General features: G+C 35.6%; 1 protein-coding gene and 1 pseudogene across 1 annotated transcript; both read right to left on the bottom strand.

Moving 5' to 3' along the window:
• Positions 1-1866: 1866 nt before the first annotated feature.
• Positions 1867-6522, bottom strand: LOC107418444 (probable pectin methylesterase CGR3; annotated as a pseudogene).
• A 6739-nt stretch (positions 6523-13261) lies between these two features.
• On the bottom strand, positions 13262-14071 carry LOC132804472 (lectin 7-like). The gene has a single exon (XM_060818877.1). It carries the CDS (start codon positions 14069-14071, stop codon positions 13262-13264), a length of 810 nt encoding a protein of 269 aa, XP_060674860.1.
• Positions 14072-18832: the final 4761 nt, after the last annotated feature.

Raw genomic sequence — 18832 nt, 5'->3', positions numbered from 1 at the left:
AACACGTTCTTGGTGGAAACACACACTATCGAAGTTGTTGGATGGAATTGTGGTGATTCTTTTGTGACGGTAGACAAATGTCAATTACCGACGATACATCGGTAATTACCTTTGGGCATTAATAACATCCTTGTAACAGTAAGAAACATACAAAATACTGAACACAGAATGATATTTTACCAACACAATACGACAGATGACTTATGAAAAGGAGAAATGCAAATCTAAAAGAGATTGGAAGAAGCTTTCAAGCTGGGAATATTCTCCAATCTAAAATTAACTAAATGTTAATGCATTCCATTAAAACAGGTTCAAATGGTCCCAGGAATTTTAATCTTTCATATACGAGTATGATTAAGTTTGGGGCTTTGAGATTTTATATCATAACGGCATATGGTTATACGGATGGGGTCTATTTAAGCATTAAAAGTGCCTCTTGGAATTGAAGGTAGCACCTCCAATATGATTCTGAGGTCTTCGAGGTCATATCCGAAATTACCTTTTTAAAGGGGAAAGGCACCCAGTGGTTGGAGGAATCTCTGGAACAGCTTCTGGGCTTAACCAACCCCTTCTTTTCTCGGCATGATCCAGGCATTCAAGCTAGCAGATCAAATCATGGGTTCTCATCCCGGAGAGGCAAGTTAGTCGGTTGGTTGAAATGCGGTTATGCCGAGTGGACTAAAGTAAAGTGGGAGGTGGCATCGTCTAACGTATAATAAAAGCACGCTTGGATGAATTAAAAAGATATCTCCTGCTAGATAGTATTAGTACTTAGGCACTATATCAATGGTCCCATGTGCCACATGGCCATTACAGAGGTATAGGACCTTACGAGACGATAGAAAGGTAAATCAAAACACAGCATAGTTGAATCGGCTTTCTTCTGCTGCGCTGGTGGTAAAAGCAGCTTGTTCAAATGAAAGGTAGGAACAAATATAGCAGATAATTATGAAACATAAGTACGTTAATAGACAAACCTTCCATTGTCATCCAGGTCCAATAAATTATCTCCAATTGGCCCCTACAACAAATGACAATTGGATTTTGTTACGTTTGAAGGAGAATGACTGTCTACACAAGGAGCAGAGCTGGTTTGGATCTTTATAGAAACTTAGTAATGCCAAAAAAAAAAGGCAAAGAACAGAGGTCCCACCTTAATTAAGCAGATGTTGGGGACAAAGAACCATTTCTGTTCCATGCCACAACTAAGCAAAAGTCCTTGTATCAAATTAAAATTATTTTGTTTTGGAAAGGTTAAAGAATGAAGATGAAAAAAGCAAGCATCATAGAGATATAACGATTGAGAGACACTAATTTTCATTTTCATTCTTTTTGTTCCATAATATAAAAGAACAAAATAAGTAAAAGAGTACTTACCAACATGTATAATATATATACATTCTTGTATGGTTTGCATTTTTTTTCCCCCTCTCTGCAATCTCACAGGTTTAGAAAAATTACCTCTTCAAGAATCTTCTAACCTAAATTACCTCGCCAAAAAAATTACCTCTTCAAGTACCTTCTAACCTATATATTAACATTTCTTCATTCACTTAAGATATAGTCCCTTCCGAAAAAAGCATAAATTTAACAGCTGGTTTTTATTTCCTTCTAGTGTCTCTATATGCTCTCTCCCCTTTCAGATTAAGAATGGATGCAATATTAAATTTGTTTCACAAATTGAGAAACCAAGCGGATACTAAGAGTACCAAAGTATCTGTTTATATAACAATCAACGTACTCAGATAACAATATAGGACGGTTCTGAACACATACCACACTCATTCTTGCTTTAACTTCAAAATAATAACTTAAATAAAATAATTCAATTCATATTCTTGTGAACAATACAACTGATGGGAAAGATTGATAGTCTCCTACAGAAAAAATCGTCTGAGATGAATTATCAAAAATAGCACCTCCAAATGCTTCAAGACTGATAAAAAAAAATTTTAAAAAAAATTCAAAATGTTAATGGAATGGCATAAGGTAAAAAATTTGGCATTTTGAGACATATGACATCTTTGTCGCTACATGCTCAAACTTCTTGATAGTAGCTTCATTCTCTTCCAAGCTAGTCTGAACAAAATACTTGACCCACCAGGATGAACTCCTCATCTTAGCCTTCAAAAAGGAAAAAATAAAATAAAAATGCCAGTGTGTCGGTTATTTAGAAAATTAAATTGTTTATAAGATGATATTCAAACTAAAGCAGCCACAAGACACAGGAATATCTGCATCACAACAATATGAGATGAAATATTAAGATAAACCAGCCTTTCAAATGAAAACCTTTCATTCCTAAAGCAAAAATATTGTTTTTTTCCTAAACCTCTCCATCCACTCTCACCACCTCAAGCAAAGCAAGATTATCATGAAAATGATCAATAACAAAATGTAGGAAGTTAATGTAATAGCTTGTCACAATGAATTAAACAACTTTTGAAATAAAAGAAAAGCATATGAAAAATAAGTTTCAAATGCAGATATTCTTACCACCTTTCCATATTTGGATTCTGAAACTTTAGCTTTCCGATGACCAGGAGAGCCTGAATGGACATTTCAAAAGATGTCACTAGAAAACAATCATATATTTTTCATCCCAATATAGAAGTTTTACTACCATAAGTATCAAGCAAAGATTACTTTGAAGTTTGAACAGCATAAAAGAGCAGTTTTCTCAAAGAACTGATATCATTAAAATACTATGACTGTCCAGTACATTCAAACACAGCAAGGAAAATCAAAATTTGCTGTCAAATAGAAATGTGAATATCAGAGAACCTTCTTTTAATTTATTAAATGTTTAAAGCATCTCATAATATTACAACATAATTTATAAGAAAATTTTAAAAACATCCTACCACTGTTTGCTTTCGTTGCCATGTGGGAAGGCATTAAGGAAAAAATCTTAAAGCATTCTAATTTAATAATTGTGAAACTTAGGATTAAGAAAAATGCACCAAGATTGGAAGATAACATCATAATCTCATATAAAATTTGGTTTTCATGGTCTTCATTAAAAGATACCTATGTGCCAATTATCCATATATCTTATGTTCAGGAAGCACAGATTGCCAATTAATGCAAAAAAAAAAAACAGTTACTAGAGACTCAGAATAAAGAGAGCATAAAGAGCAGCAACAGATAACCACATAGAAATGCAATTAACAAACAAAATACAGGGTAAAGCCTCTATACTTTCACAAAATCTATTTAACAGTTGTACGATCTTTTCACCTGTAAAGATCACAAGCCCATCAATAGATACCCTTGCCAGATCTGGGCGGGTCTTGTTAACGTACCTAGGAGACAAATATTCCAATGCATCTGAAACAATTACAAGAGAAAATGCTTTTCCCCTGTATGGAAGTGGAAACTTGATGTCGGCAACACGCACAATGCCTTTCTTCACAAGAGCTTTGCAGTTTCTATCAGCATCCTCTATGTCATATGGTTCCACACCCGAGGCTTCAGTTTCTTTCTCCTTTAACAAGTATCAGGGCCAACATGTAGAATTTTGTGCATGTTGTCACCATATGCTTTTGCTAGAATGGGAATTGCTCGTTGGACCTCCACCGTGCATAAAAATCACCTGGAAATAAAAGGAAGTCAAAATCCTCAAGAAAGGTGACACCATGGAAAGTTAAGCTCCTTTTCAGAAGGAACAATTTCAAGTTAATCTACAATGAACTTTTATATAACTCTGCAATTGGGTTGACACTTCTACAATGTTCAAACAAGCAAGCAGCAAATATGCATTTTAAAGTTAGTTACTCAACAGTGAAATACATTATGAATTGATTGATCATAGGCTACGTTGTTCATGGAAAATATGGTTTAAGCATGGTTGAAGCCTTACTACACAGGAATAGCTAAAGGAAAGCTCTGGGGAAAAAAAATATCATCCGAGACTAAATCATCAAATACATAGTTATGCATCCATAATCACTCCACCTTTGATTTCAAAATCCAAAATTCATGAATAAATTCCAAGTAACACAAAATATGCAGTAACCAACATACAAATCAATGGCAATCTTCAGACAGATTGAAAACAAAAATGTCAAACAAACAAGGAAAAAAACCCCAAAAAAAAAAAATTTTACCGTCAACCTTGCCAACAGCCTCCCTAATGTTGACAAATCCACCTGTCATATTAAAGCTGAATTGCAGTCAAGCATAGCGAGTATAACAAAAATATCCCGCAAAGTAGTTCTTAGCCAAAACGTGATTGATAAACAAATTGTAAGAATTCTATCACGTATAGTATAGAAGCCAATTACTGAGGTGACAAAAGGAAAATGATAAAACCCATTCGTTATTTAACCAACATGTATATTATTTCTTAATTCTTATAGACAAAAACAAATTGATCATAAATTTTATGATATGATTACAGGGTTTAGATAATGAAAATTTATGATGGTCTATAACAAATACTAGGAAATACACGATCAGACAATCATTCCAGAAAAGTTCATATTCCTAAAGTGCAGAATTATAAGATCCCATTATTAAAATCAGCTTTGTATGTGTGTTTTGCTTACACGTACGTGTGATAAGTTAACATAGCTAGTAACAAGGTAAAAACAACTATGCTAAGATACGAATCAGTATCTTAAGATAGTGTATTTTATGACAGTTGTGTTGTCAAATATGGCATAGAAAAGGCTCAGAATTTATGACATACCCATTAAATTGAACAAGCGGAATGGTGACAACACGAATTTGTTTTTTGGAAATGCAACAAAAGCTCGTGAAACAGCTCCTACAAAAGGCTCCGTTGGTATCAATCTCAATTTGACCCAAAGTTCCCCATCAATGTCAAAATCTCGAACACCAACTGGCACCACAATTGGTATAATGCCAAACTTTAATGACAGCATTAAAAGCATACTGGCACCTCCAGTATAACGGAGACCAATTTGATACCTGGATGAAATCAAAGGAAATATCTGCAGTTAGTTAAAATATTTAGCATACAAGTTTCAAAGAAAATAATTAAATACCCAGAGTATCCATAAAGAAAAAAAAAAAAAAAACATAACCCTAATTTTGATTTCAACTTATCCCAAAATTAATTAGAAAAAAAAAACCCACAAATGTTTTAAAAAAAACCCTAGAAACCAATCAAATCGAAAAGTTAAAGGAAAAATGAAGCAAACAGACTAAGCATTTTATCAAAGAGGCCAAGCAAAACAGCAAGCTTGGGCATTTGCTTCCGCCATGCAGCACCACCCTTGAGCTTCGTATACAAATCCGCGTCCTCCTTCTTCACAATACCCTAATTTTGAATTCAAAACCATCAATTTCTTTGTATGGAATTTTGACGACCAGAGAGATGAAACGGGGCTGTTTGGCAAAAGGGCAACTAAGTGAAGAAAGCTTGATGAATTAGAAGAGATGAGCGAACTTTGGGGGAAGGGTGATGAAGGAGAAGAGAAAAGTCGGGTGAAGAAAAGAAAGAAAAAACAGAAAAAAATTAAAAAAATAAAAATATTTAATTTGGATATAAGGGTATTTTAGGGTTATTAAAAATTGAAAGGGTATAAAAAAATAATAATAAAAAAAAAAAAAAGATACCAAATGAAAGGGTAAAAATCATTAAGCTTATCCCTATGAAGGCATTGAGCCAAATTCCCCTTCAAAAAACCCCCAGGAAGTGTTACTGAAACAAGCCCAATCTTCATCCACAATCAACAATCTGACTATAAGAGGCACCACAAGCAAAGTGGTGCATTCTCATTGACTAATTTGGACTCACAATTGTTAAATTAGTCTTTTTTTCTTTATTTTTATTCATTTATTTTCAAATAAGTCTTTTGTTTTCTTCACGATTATAATTAACAAAGAATTTAATAGCAGGACGACTTTCCTGAACGACATATATAAAGGAAAAACCTCATATGTATATAATTAATTAATATAATCTCAGAATGGAGCATAATTGATATATCTTGTCCATCAAGTTAAGCAGACGAAATACAAATTTCTATAACATGGCCATCATAACCTTTAGTTCGGAAATGGATTAAATATTATAAGGATTTACTTGTTGGCTTTGCATTATCATCTTTGAATCATTAAAATATTACCTTTCTTTTCTTGCTTTCCCTTTAAATTCCAACAATCTATCTTCTTGTATCCAACTTTATTGCAGTAGCCACACTTTCCATTGAAGTACTCTTTCCTTTCTCCTATGTGACGAGCTCCATCCCCTGGCCTTTTAGGCTTCAGACCAGTAAACTTCTTCCTATTGGACTTAAATCCTTGTCTAGGCTTGAATTCTTGTCCCTTCTTTTGGAAAAACTTCTTGGACTTATCGACCTGATGTGATACTATAGCAACAGATCTCGATTTGCTTAGCTTAATATCATCCTCTTCCTTCACAAGAATAGTAGTTAATTCCTCCAGACTACATCCTTCCTTCTTAATATTCAAACTAGACCTTATATTATCAAACTGAGATGGAAGACTCTTCATTATCGAATAGGTTAAGAACTCCTCTCCAATGTCCATCTTAAGACCCCTCAGCTTATTATAATAGGAAGAAAGTAACATAATACGGTCCCTTATTCCTTTAATTCCATCATATTTAATATTATTCAAAAGGTCCAAGTAATTATGCTTCTCATTTATATCAAACTTGATAAATTTCTTTCCTATCTCTTCCAAAAGTTCCTTTGCAGTTTCCACCTTTGGAATACTTGCATAAATTGATTCATCCATATAATTCTCCACCATCATCATATAGCACTTATTAGAATGCCTCCAATCCTCATAAAGTTTCCTATCTGCTGCACTGTTCTCATCAGTTGGTATCTCTGGTGGATCTATCTCCAAAGCCAAATCCAATTTCATAAAGGTCAAATTCATAACTAAAGTCTTCTTCCACTTCTGAAAATCTGTCCCATCCAATTTCTTCATGGCAATCATAAGCAGAACATTTGGGATGCTACTAACTGTGAAAATAGTAAACAAAACAAAGCATTTAATATATATAAAACAATAACTATTTTCCAGCCCTCAACATAAAATATAAAATCAATATCGCTAGGGTCTTTGTAGCACTAAAGATACTCTTTCGTGGGCCAGTGACAGTCAACCAAATAACCAGAATCAAATGCGTTGAATTAAATTACCGACAGGGTAAATTACAACCTGCGATTCATGACATTTAATCAACTTTCACTGTCATTCCAAGCATCATACAAAGCAACTAAAACCACCGACAGGGTAGCCTAGTTACCCGTATAGACCCTGGTTAATAAGTGAGAGATAACAATATATTGGTAATTTCATGAAATAGGTAAATATCAAACATCCCATCCACTATGCCAATATACATGATATTGGTACACATAATGCAGATAAAATAAGTCTCACGATAGGTGAGTACCTAAAATTCCACACTACTATACTAACTAGGAACAAAGCCTCTTTAGGGAAAGCTAACATAATCCAATACATCAAGCATAGATATTTAATTTAATTCAAGAAAATTGGAATGGAATAAATTAAATAAATAAACAACAAATAACCAATAAACAAATAAATAACAATTTTTTTTATAATTATAAAATAAAACAATAGATAAATAAATAATTAATCAACAATAAATTAATTAATTAATTAATGAGAAAAGAAAAAAAATATTTTTTTATTTATTTTCGGCTGCTGACATCATCACGCTGACGTCACCATGATGACATCAGCAATGGCACAAAACACTTCACACGACTTGTCATGTGAGCCTTCTTCCCCATCCAACCGGGTCGCGGTCGACCCGTTTTATAGATTAATGGATCTTCGTCGACCCGCCAGAAACTTCCTTTTCCAGCAACCGTTTTCAACAATTCCGGCGAATTGGGGTTCGTCCGGTTACAGGAAATTGTTTTCCCAAGTCAATTTGAACCAAAACCCAGAAATTTTAGCATCCAAATCAAGAATTATAATCGGCCAAAACTCAAAATAAGCACCCATGTAATTCCATAAAATTACAGGCAATTTTGGGCCAATATTGGTGCTGTTTGATTCCTCTTTTCTTGGGCAACGTTTTCCTCAAATCAATTTCAATGTTCTAGCAACCAAAATCAATGCCTAAGAAACTTATTCTTTCGGCCAAAACCGAGTTTCAATTTTATTTTATTTTTTTAATTAAAAATCAAAAGGTTTCAATCCAATTAAAGATGTTAAAGAATACAATTCATAACGACAACCTATTTTCCACGGTGCCCAGATCTCAGTTCGAACTAAAACAAAAACAAAAAAAGCAAAAAAAAAAAAAAAATCACATAATTTGCACAAACTCAATATAAACCCGATATTGCGCAAGAGGGAAAAAATTAATCAATAAAATTCAAAATTAAAAATTTGGATCTGCATACAATCAAAGTCGCAAACACAAATGAATATCACATATTGGATTTCAGGAAACAAGCATGTAATAGCAGATCACAAGGACGAGAGAATAATTATAAAATAAATATCATGGCATCAATATATATGATCAAAGTTCAAAATAATTTATTGTGCATATTTACCGGGTTCTGATACCAATTATTAGATTTTACGGATCTAAATATATATAATAAATTTCATAAATTATAAATTACTAACCTCCAAATGTAGTCATTTTTACAAAATAGAAAACAATATAAAATAGTACTTATAGACATACTACTTTCAAACCACTTTCAGATCTCTGAAAATCTTAATCTCAAAATATCATCTCACATCGGTTTGCTTGCCTTAAATCTTTTATAGTCTCTATAAGTCACACTTACCCATGAATTTTAACACACATAAAATACTAATAATTTAATAATATAATAATATTAGAAAAAACAAATTATGGGTAAATCAATGGGCTTTTAAAAAGAGTTGATCATCCAGTCCAATAGATCAACTGGAGTTTTATAGAGAGTGTATGTAACACCCCGTCCCGAACCATGTCGGAATTTTTGCACGTTGACCGAGGTGATCGTTGACTTTGACTTTGACCGTTGACCAAAGGGGTCAAAAGTTGACTTTTTGACCCGGTCGGAATTCTAGGTTGACTGAGGCACCGGTACGAAGTACACGTTGGCACGAGTTCGTAGACTGGTAGCACGTTGAAAACGGAGCTACGGTTTGAAAGTTATGGACGAAACAAGTTGCGGTCCAAACTGTCCAGGGGGTGTCGGAGTTGACTTTTTATTTTTGAGGAAATGAGCTTTGACTCGTACATGGTTGTGAAGTGCTCGTCGATACGAGTTCATAGACTAGCGGCACGCTTGAATCGAACGCTTGGTTAAAAAGTTATGGACGTTTGAAATTCGCCGGATACCGTATTATTTTAATATATCTGGCTTAAGTGCACAGTAACACCACGTGTCAGCTTCTGATTGGTCCACGTGGCATGAACACTGTCACACAGGGGTTTTTTATTTGTTAAAATTCTCGGGGAAGAGAGAGAAAGAGAGAGAGGAGAGAGAAAGAGAGAGAGACCGCCGGCCACCGGAATTTTTCAACTATTCCAGCCGATATACAGTGCATGCGCCAGCCAGCAAGGTTGCCCTCCCCATTTCCGGCAAAACCTCCAAGTTTCACGGCGAACGGCCGCCGGACGCGCCCGGATCGGACCTCCGAAGTTCGGCGGTGAGTTTTTCCCCTCCACCGTCGGCCACCGCAAATCGACCCACTTCCGGCCATTTTCCGGCCACACGCGCCATACACCCTTGATCCTCTCCTCAAGTCCGGCCGACCCACCAAAACTCACGGCCATCGGACCACCGACGCGCCGGGATCGGAGCATTTTCCGGCGAGGGGCCGGAAATCTTCAAACGTTGCTTTCTCCGTCGTTCGACCTCCGTTTTGTTCACCGCCGGTCCCGTTGGGTTGCTCTCCTCACGATCTACAAGTCTGCAAAATTTCATGACCAACAGCCACCGCACGCGCCGCCGCCGCCACCGACGGTACTGTTCCGGTGAGTACCCAGTTTTCCGACGGTACTGTTCCGGTGAGTACCCAGTTTTCCTGAACCCGAATCTGGCATCCGTTTCCGCCAATTCGCGACGGTTTGGGAGAATTGTGGAGCCGAAATCTGAAAAAGCTTCCCGGCGAAATTCCGACCCCGTCAGGTACGATCCTCGGAAATTAAGACTGGATCTGTGATTAGCATCACTCGAGCTTCGATTCGGTATATGATTCGTAAATTTTAGTTATCGTTTGTGTTCGACCCCCCCGAGTACCGGGTATTATTTACCCTATTAAAATATTAATTTATTTGGCTGTCTGTGAATTTTGTTCTAGGAGCACCGGTGAGTCGTAGAATTGATCCCGTAGTGGATCGTGGTTTAATTGCGTGCTCCAGGTGAGTGACCCACCTTCAAATTAATTTTGGGAATTTAATTGGTGAATATATTATGTGTGATTTAAATATTTGGAATTTAATTCCTATGTGCCAAATAATTATTTGATTTATTGTAGAATTATTGGTGAAATTATTGGATTTAAGAAAATGTGCATTTTACAAAATTATGCCATGTGAAATTATTTTATGGTTTTGAGGATTTTGAAATTGGTGTGGTTTTAATGGTAAATTGGGCACGATTTGATTTTCAAATATTTCAAGGAAAATATTTGGTTATGTTGGTGATTTCAATTTTTATAAAATATGCCCATGGAATATTATGAGATTTGATTATTATATTTCGAGAATTATTTGTGCTATTGGGAAAATGTGGATATTTGAATTGATGGATTTGGGAGTTGGTGGATTTGAAAATCATGGAATTTATGGTATTGATTATAAAGAAATTACGGAGAATTTCCGGGTTCAAGCGGATGGACTATGCCCGCTATGTTTATACAAAATGTGAAATTTGATATATAATTTAAAATTGTGAATTTTATGATTTTTGGATGCACCGTGCACGTACTGGTGTTCTGTTTATATGTGATATGGTTAGTGTGCACACGGTTGTGATTAGCGCGCAGGTGGGTGTGATTAGCGCGCAGGTGATGTGATTAGCGCGCAGGTGGGTGTGAGTAGCGCGCGGTTGATATTATGAGGTTGTCCTGTGGTTGCCATCGGATGAGGGTAGACCACCCCCTTGGCCGGGACACCAGGTTAGCAGCGGCGCAGTGGGACGCCACGCGATCGTATGCCGGTTTCTCTCTATAACCTCCTGTCTGGCGGTACCTTGAGACGCTGGGTACTGTTGGCGCCACTGGTATATAGTGGGTGCATCAAATGATTTCAGAACTGTGTTTTAAAAATAAAATGTTTTGAAACTGTATGGGAATTAAAAATATAATTATTACTGTTCTGGTATTTATCTGATGTCTTGGTTTTCGGGGATTACGAACAAAGGGTTTTGTGAAAAGGTTTTAAAAGGGGAACTTTTTCAACTGAGAGAATTGTAAGGGTTTTGAGAGAAATTATTATTTCCAATTAATTATTATCTATCTACTGTATTACCGTGGTATTATATTGTATAGTAGATAGGGTCACTCACTGAGATGATTAGCATCTCATACTCTTAAATTCCGTTCCCCTAGGTCCAGGTTGGAGACGTTGATTGTCCGGGGTGAGCCCAACGTCTCAGTTCGTTGCCGAAGGTTCAAGAAGTTTTTCTTCCTTTTTCCTCTCTATCTTGTATTGCTTCTTTATCTGTCATTTTATAAATTCCGCATGTAACTGTAAAATGCTCTGTATACTGTATTGGACGTATAGTTGTTTTTAATGCACTGGTTTGCTGCTGTTGTTTTGTTTTGAAGTGCTGAAATTTGTGGAACAATTTGTAGTTTGTGGGAGGAATAAGGGGATGTTTTTTAGAAGTGTGTTTTCAGTGCAGGTAATTTGTGGTAAGTAAATCCCTTAGGGGAGGCTCTGTCGGATTTTCCATTGGAGGGTCCGGTAGGGTTTCCCTGGGATCAGGGCTGTCTAGGGTTCCGGGGAAGGAATTCTGGGCGGGTCCTGACAGTGTATGACCAAGAACCCTAATACAAAATAATAAAATAAAACAGTTTTATTAATGGGATAAATAAACCCTGTAAGTGAATAATTGATTATGTTAAGTCCACAAATTATTTATTTATTTAACATCAGCATCTCATATTCAAACTCTTTTCACTGAGATTACTTGGCCAACATGCAGAGATATTGAACATCGTTGAACTCAACTGTTCCAACTTCCGGTTTTGCATCTCCCAAATATAGAACATTTGTTTCATTGGGAACAAATCTAGTTACTTTGAAGTGAATTGGATAAGCCAAAGGAAGGTAGAAGTATACAGAATATAATAGGTGAAGTAGTTTGAGATATCCACAAAGAGACCGCCACGTGTTTTGCCCACCAAAACAAGCAAAGGCAAACACTGAAGAGAGGAAGGAGATAAAGTGGAAGTAGGAACCTCAACACCTTAATTCAATACTTGGTTAATATATGTGTATGAATATCTGATTTATACTCGAATTTCAAACAAAAATTTTCATTATTTGTCAATTAAGAAACTTCATTGAAAGTAATATTTTGTGGACCTGATTGTATAAACGAAGACTTAACACCGCATTTTAAGAATAATGTGCAAGTGGATATTATTGCGAGCTTGGAATATCAACTCCTAATGTTGAAATAATGTAGTTGGTTTTTTTTTTTTTTTTGAAAAATAATATTTTATTTTGCATACAGCAATGTCAGCAATTAGAAAGTTAATCAATCTGGATTTCCTGGAAAGCTCCAATAAATTAATAAATGAATAGTTGGAATAAATTAAGCAATTATTTTTGTAAATAAGATCGAGGGGCAGTGCGAGCTACTAGTAAGTTGCAGTCAACATGGGTTGTTGATTCTCGCAGGTGGACTTCTAGTAAGTTGAGTTACATGTTATATTCATATATATATATATATATATATATGTATGTATTATTTAAAAATATTGAAAATAGATAGATTCAATCATTTAAAATTTTTAAATTTGATATGATATATTATCACTTATTAAATTCAAAAGTTTTAAATGATTGATCATCTATCTTTAAACTTTCATTTATTTATTTTCTTTTTGAATCTCATTGTATATATATAGATAACATAGACTTCAAATTTTATGACAAAAGAACTGAAAATATTCGTATTGATTAGACGGATTTGTCTTATATTTAACACAAAAATACAATTTCTCGTCAAGAGAAATTATGACTTCTAAAGACTCCTAATAAAAGATAAATAGAACACCGAACACCCTCTTGTATCGAGCAATTTTTACGTGTTTATAAGAGATTTCTCTCATCCACCAAGGTTGAGTAAAATGACCAGGAAAGAAGGTTATGTATTTCTATCACTTCTCCAGTAGCTGCAGAGAAACCAAATCTAACCCTTTCCGGCAACAACTTCCTCAAATCAACAATATATAAAAGGCTAGATTCCCCACCAAATTTTGGATTTTCAGTGTATGTAAGATAAACACTTAGATTTTGAGTGGTGGAGTTATAACTTACCCAAGCATTTGCTATTGATCCGTTTTTAATGCTACTTTTCCATGTCACATTTGTTACTGAGATGATGGAGTTGATATTGATTCCTACGTGATCAGAGCTCGGATCCCATTCATTCTTGAAGCTATCAAACTCAACCGCAACAATATGATTGCTTGAGAAATTGAAGGCAGTATCATTGCTGAATAGTGCAAGGTAACCCCCACTTGAATTCTGAGGAAGCTTCGCATCAAATGGTGCAATAAAGAATGATATGCCATCACCATATATTTGGGCATCAAGTTGTTTCATGATAAATGAGAAATGGGTGGTGAAATCTGTAAGCTTTCCTGTTCCTGCATCCCAAATCTTCACCGGTTTGTTATACGACGCTCGGCCTATGCTGCCAGTGAGGGGACCATCAACTTGATTCTTTGTGAGCTGCAGAACATTATTGGATGGAAATGCATCCCCTTCGAATTGTATGCCAACCATGTTACGATGGAAAGAGGCAAAGTTGAAGAAAATGGACTCGGCATTCGTGATTAGCAACAGGAAGAAGATGATGACGTTGAAAAGGTATGGATAAGGGTTGGAAAGAGCCATTGTTGAAAGGTATACAGAGGAAGAAAGCAGAGGAAGAGAACAGAGGGATTAGTTTTGGGGTGGAGAGATCAAGGAGTAGTTCAACTACATGGTTATCCTAATTACGATAACATGGTCTTATTAACGATGACAAGTTTAGTGGATAAGCACCGTTAATTTTTCTTATTCAATTACTTGCCAGGTCTTAATTAGATTACAACAGTTTAATATTGATGACCTAGTAATTAAAGCCTTCTTGATGGGACTCTCTTAGGCGTTTGATCAAATGCTAAGTATATCATGAACCGTTAAATGCAATGTCATGGTGACCGTTACCAAGATTTGTCTAATATATATACTTATATATATGAGTCCTAATATATATATACATATACATATATTTATGTATATGTATATATATACATATTGATAAAATTTGGCTAATATATTATGCCCCAACCATTTTTTTTTTTTTGTTTTTTTTTGGGTAAACATATTAGGCCCCACTTGGTTATATGGCTGTCTTTCTTTTTGACCTTTTCTATACTGCAACTCAAGCATCATTAAGGTATTCTATACATCTAATTTTGATTTCTTTTTTCCTAATTAGGTTACTGACAAGACAAAAAAGATGAAGGTTATTTTGGGGAATATTAAAAAATGGAATGAGACAAGTAGCTTAAAGAGATTTTTAGTTTGTATCATTTATTTTAGATTTGTACCTAACCTCAGAGAAAACGTCGGTTGCCATCTGTATTGGTCTGAATCTACAAAGGCTTTTAAATATATATATATATATATATATATATTCATCATAAGTTCTGTTGCTGGTGTTGTTAATATATAATTTTTAAGTACCTTAAGAGCCACTTTACTGCATCCCAATGACTCCTTCCAGGATTTGACATAAACCTGCTGAGCACACTTACTGCATAAGCCAAATCTGGCCTTGTACTGATCATAAGATACATAACTGAACCTATTGCACTCGAATATGGTACAGTAATCATATCTTCTCTTTCTTATTCATTACTAGGGCAATGTTCCATTGACAACTTGTAATGTCCACCTAAGGGCACAAAAACAGGCTTAGCTCCACTCATGTTGAACTTGGAGAGTATCTTTTGAACATATGAAGTCTGTTGAAGTTTCATCTTCCTATTTCTTCTATCCCTCTCAATTGTCATGCCCAAAATCCTTTTTGCCTGACCAAGCTCCTTCATATCAAACTCTGAACTTAGTAACTTCTTAACTGAATCAATAACTTTTGCATTTGGTCCTGATAACACCATATCATCTACATACAAAAGCAGAAATACAGCATTTGAGCTTGCTGTCTCCTTCAAGTACAAGCAACTATCAAAGTTGCTTCTCACAAAACCAGCCTTCACCACAAAGGTATCAAACCTTTTATACCACTGCCTTGGTGACTGTTTTAGACCATAGAGAGACTTCTTTAGCAGGCATACTAACTCTCCACCCTTTTTAGTCACTTCATATCCCTCTGGTTGCTTCATGTAAATAGTTTCTTCCAAATCCCCATGAAGAAAAGCAGTCTTTACATCCAATTGTTCTAATTCCCAATCAAAATGTGTAACCAAAGAGAGAATGATTCAAATAGTAGTATACTTGACCGCAGGTAAGAAGATTTCATTATAATCCACACCTTCAACTTGGGTAAACCCCTTTGCTACCAACCTTGCCTTGAATCTCACTGGATCTGACTTGGTCAACCCCTCCTTGACTTTATAAATCCATTTACAATCAACAACTCTTTGTTTTGCAGAAGCCAACACCAGATCCCATTTTGCTGATTTTGAAGACTTCATAGCTTCTTTATAATTCTGAGGTTCATTATCAGAGAACTCTTGAAATCCAACTAAAGCATATGAAATAAAATCCACATAGCTGTATTTCTTATTTGGAATAATCCTCTTTCTGGCTCAATCTCGAGTCAACAGGTAACCTGGTGATGCAATGGTTCTTGAAGGTGAAGAAAGCTGTTGTCTTTGCCTTTCTTCATCTGATTCTGATTCTGAATGCTCAGGAGTTCCATGGACTTCAGCTTCTGATGATGATTCCTTCGGTGCACTTTCCTCATTGTCTTGAAAATCAATCTCAGGCATTACTAAGTCCATTTGCCTTGACATTTGTTGTTGTTGTTCACTTGCAGTACCTGTATTGTTAGTATTCTTGCAAGGCATAATATTTTCATTGAAAATGACATCTCTACTAACAATGACCTTAAAACCACTTCTGTCCTCAATCCACAGCCTATAGCCCTTGACACCTTGAGGATATCCTAGAAAGACACATTTGATGCCTCTAGGTTCAAGCTTACCTTTTGACTGATGTGCATATGCTGCACATCCAAACACTCTCAAATTATCATAATTTGGCAACTTTCTAGACCAGACATACTCAGGTGTTTCAAAATTCAAAGCAGTTGATGGTGACAAATTAACAAGATACATAGCAGTCATAACTGCTTCACCCCAAAACAACTTTGGCAAGCCTGATGACACTAACATACACCTTACCTTATCAAGCAAGGTCCTATTCATCCTCTCAGCAACACCATTTTTCTGAGGGGTATGCTTGACAGATATGTGTCTCACAATTCCTTGAGTCTTATAGAAAATATCAAACTCCCTATTACAGAACTCAAGACCATTGTCTGTTCTTAAAGCCTTTACTGTCCTATTTGCTTGTTTTTCAACAAGTAGTTTCCACTCCTTAAACCTATTGAAGGCCTCATCTTTGGACTTCAATAAAATGACCCACACTTTCCTAGAATGGTCATCTATAATAGACATAAAGTATCTGTTTCCACTTTGAGTAGAAACTTTAGCAGGACCCCAAAGATCAGCAAGAACATAATCAAGCACAGCTTTAGCTCTATTTGAACTCAAGTTAAAACTGAGTCTATGTTGCTTACCTAAAATGCAATTTTCACAAAAGTCTAATCTTCTTATCTAATCCTTACCAAAAACGTGTTGCTTATTCAGATAATACATGCCTTTTTCACTTATATGGCCTAATCTATTATGCCATAGCAGAATTTTATCCACAGTAGTATGAATTGAAGCATTACAAGAATCAGAAACAGCCTCACCAAGCAAAACATACAAACCATTTTTTTTTAATGCCTTTAAAAGCAACAAAAGAGCCTTTTGAAATCCTCATTTTTCCATTTTCAGTTTTAGTGGTATAACCAATATCATCAAGCATTCCAAGAGAAATTAAATTTCTCCTTAAACCAGGCACATATCTAACTGAGTTTAGAATCTTAACAGTACCATCATCAAGTTTAAATTGAACATTACCTATACCAACAACTTTACAAGAATGATCATCACCAAGGAGAACTTGTCCTCCTTCATATTCCTTATAAGACTGAAAAACATCAAGTATAGGACTCATATGAAACGAACATCCTGAGTCTAAAACCCATTTAGTCTTATTTTGTTCAGTATCAGCCACAAGAACCTCACCAGAATCTTCACTTGAGGTGACAGTAGCAAGATCACTACTCACCTGAATCTTACTTTTGTCATCTCTCTTCTTCTTGTAGCAAAATTTTATTATATGACCTTCCCTCTTACAGTAATAACACTTTCGACCTCTAGTTCTACACTTGGATCTAGAGTGGTCTCTACTCTTGGCTCTAAATTCAGAATTACCAAAATTTCTTGTTTGACTTCTTCCTCGAACATTAAGTCCTTCACTTTTAGACTCAGATTTCATTTCGATGTCCCTAGATTTTAAAGAACTTATCACCATATCTAAGGAGAAGAAATCACGGCCATACTTTATGGCATTCTTGACCTCTTTATAAGACTCATGTAAAGAATTTAACAAAATCACAGCATTGTGTTCATCACTAAAAGTGACTTTACAATTTGCAAGATCAAGTATTAATCGATTAAACATGTCAAGATTAGAGTCAAAATCTTTATTGGTGTCCATCTTAAAGCCAAAGAACTACTCAAGCAAAAGAATACGATCAGGTAAAGACCTTACCAGATACAATTGTTCTAGTTTATGCCATATTTCAGAAGTGGTGGTTACATCATCTACCATTCTTAGCACATTGTCTGACAAGTGAAGAATGATCGTACTTAGAGCAATCTTATCCATCTCCAATTTCTTGTCTTCTGAGAGATCTGCAGAGAATGTTCCATCTATGGCTCTTGCTACTTTCATCTGGACAAGGACAGCCTTCATTTTCTTCCTCCAAAGCAAGAAGTCCCCTTTGCCATTGAAGATCTCCACCTCAATCTTCGAGGCCATTTTTGATCATATGAAATTACACAATTCTTGATAAAGAATCTCCACCAACTTTCCCAAAAAAACTAAGATCTAGGCTCTGATACCACTTGTTGTGGAAAAAACAGAAAGAACAAGAAATAAAACCAGTAAAATGCAAACACGATTTAACGAGGTTTGGCCAAAAACAATTGCCTACGTCCTCGTGCTCAGGTTCTGAGCTTCTACTATTATTGATAAAATGAGGAAAAACAAAAGCTTAACAGGTTCTATAATGGTGAATCACTCAGAAAAACACCCAACCCAACCCGTAAGCCCACATACACCCTCATTCATTCAGTCCTGACCAATTTCACAAAGAAATTGTTCCTACACCTACAAATTACTTCGATGAGTTTGTACAAACAAGAAGGCCTTAACTTTCTTTCACAATCACTGAAGCACAAACTCAACCTTAGCTCTATAATTCTGCAAAATCCAGAAGTGAGAATGAAGAAGACGATGACCGTTATA

This window comes from Ziziphus jujuba, chromosome 7 (genome assembly GCF_031755915.1).
Source record: "Ziziphus jujuba cultivar Dongzao chromosome 7, ASM3175591v1".
In the NCBI taxonomy this organism is placed as follows: Eukaryota; Viridiplantae; Streptophyta; class Magnoliopsida; order Rosales; family Rhamnaceae; genus Ziziphus; species Ziziphus jujuba.
This window is presented reverse-complemented; position numbering and strand designations above follow the sequence as displayed.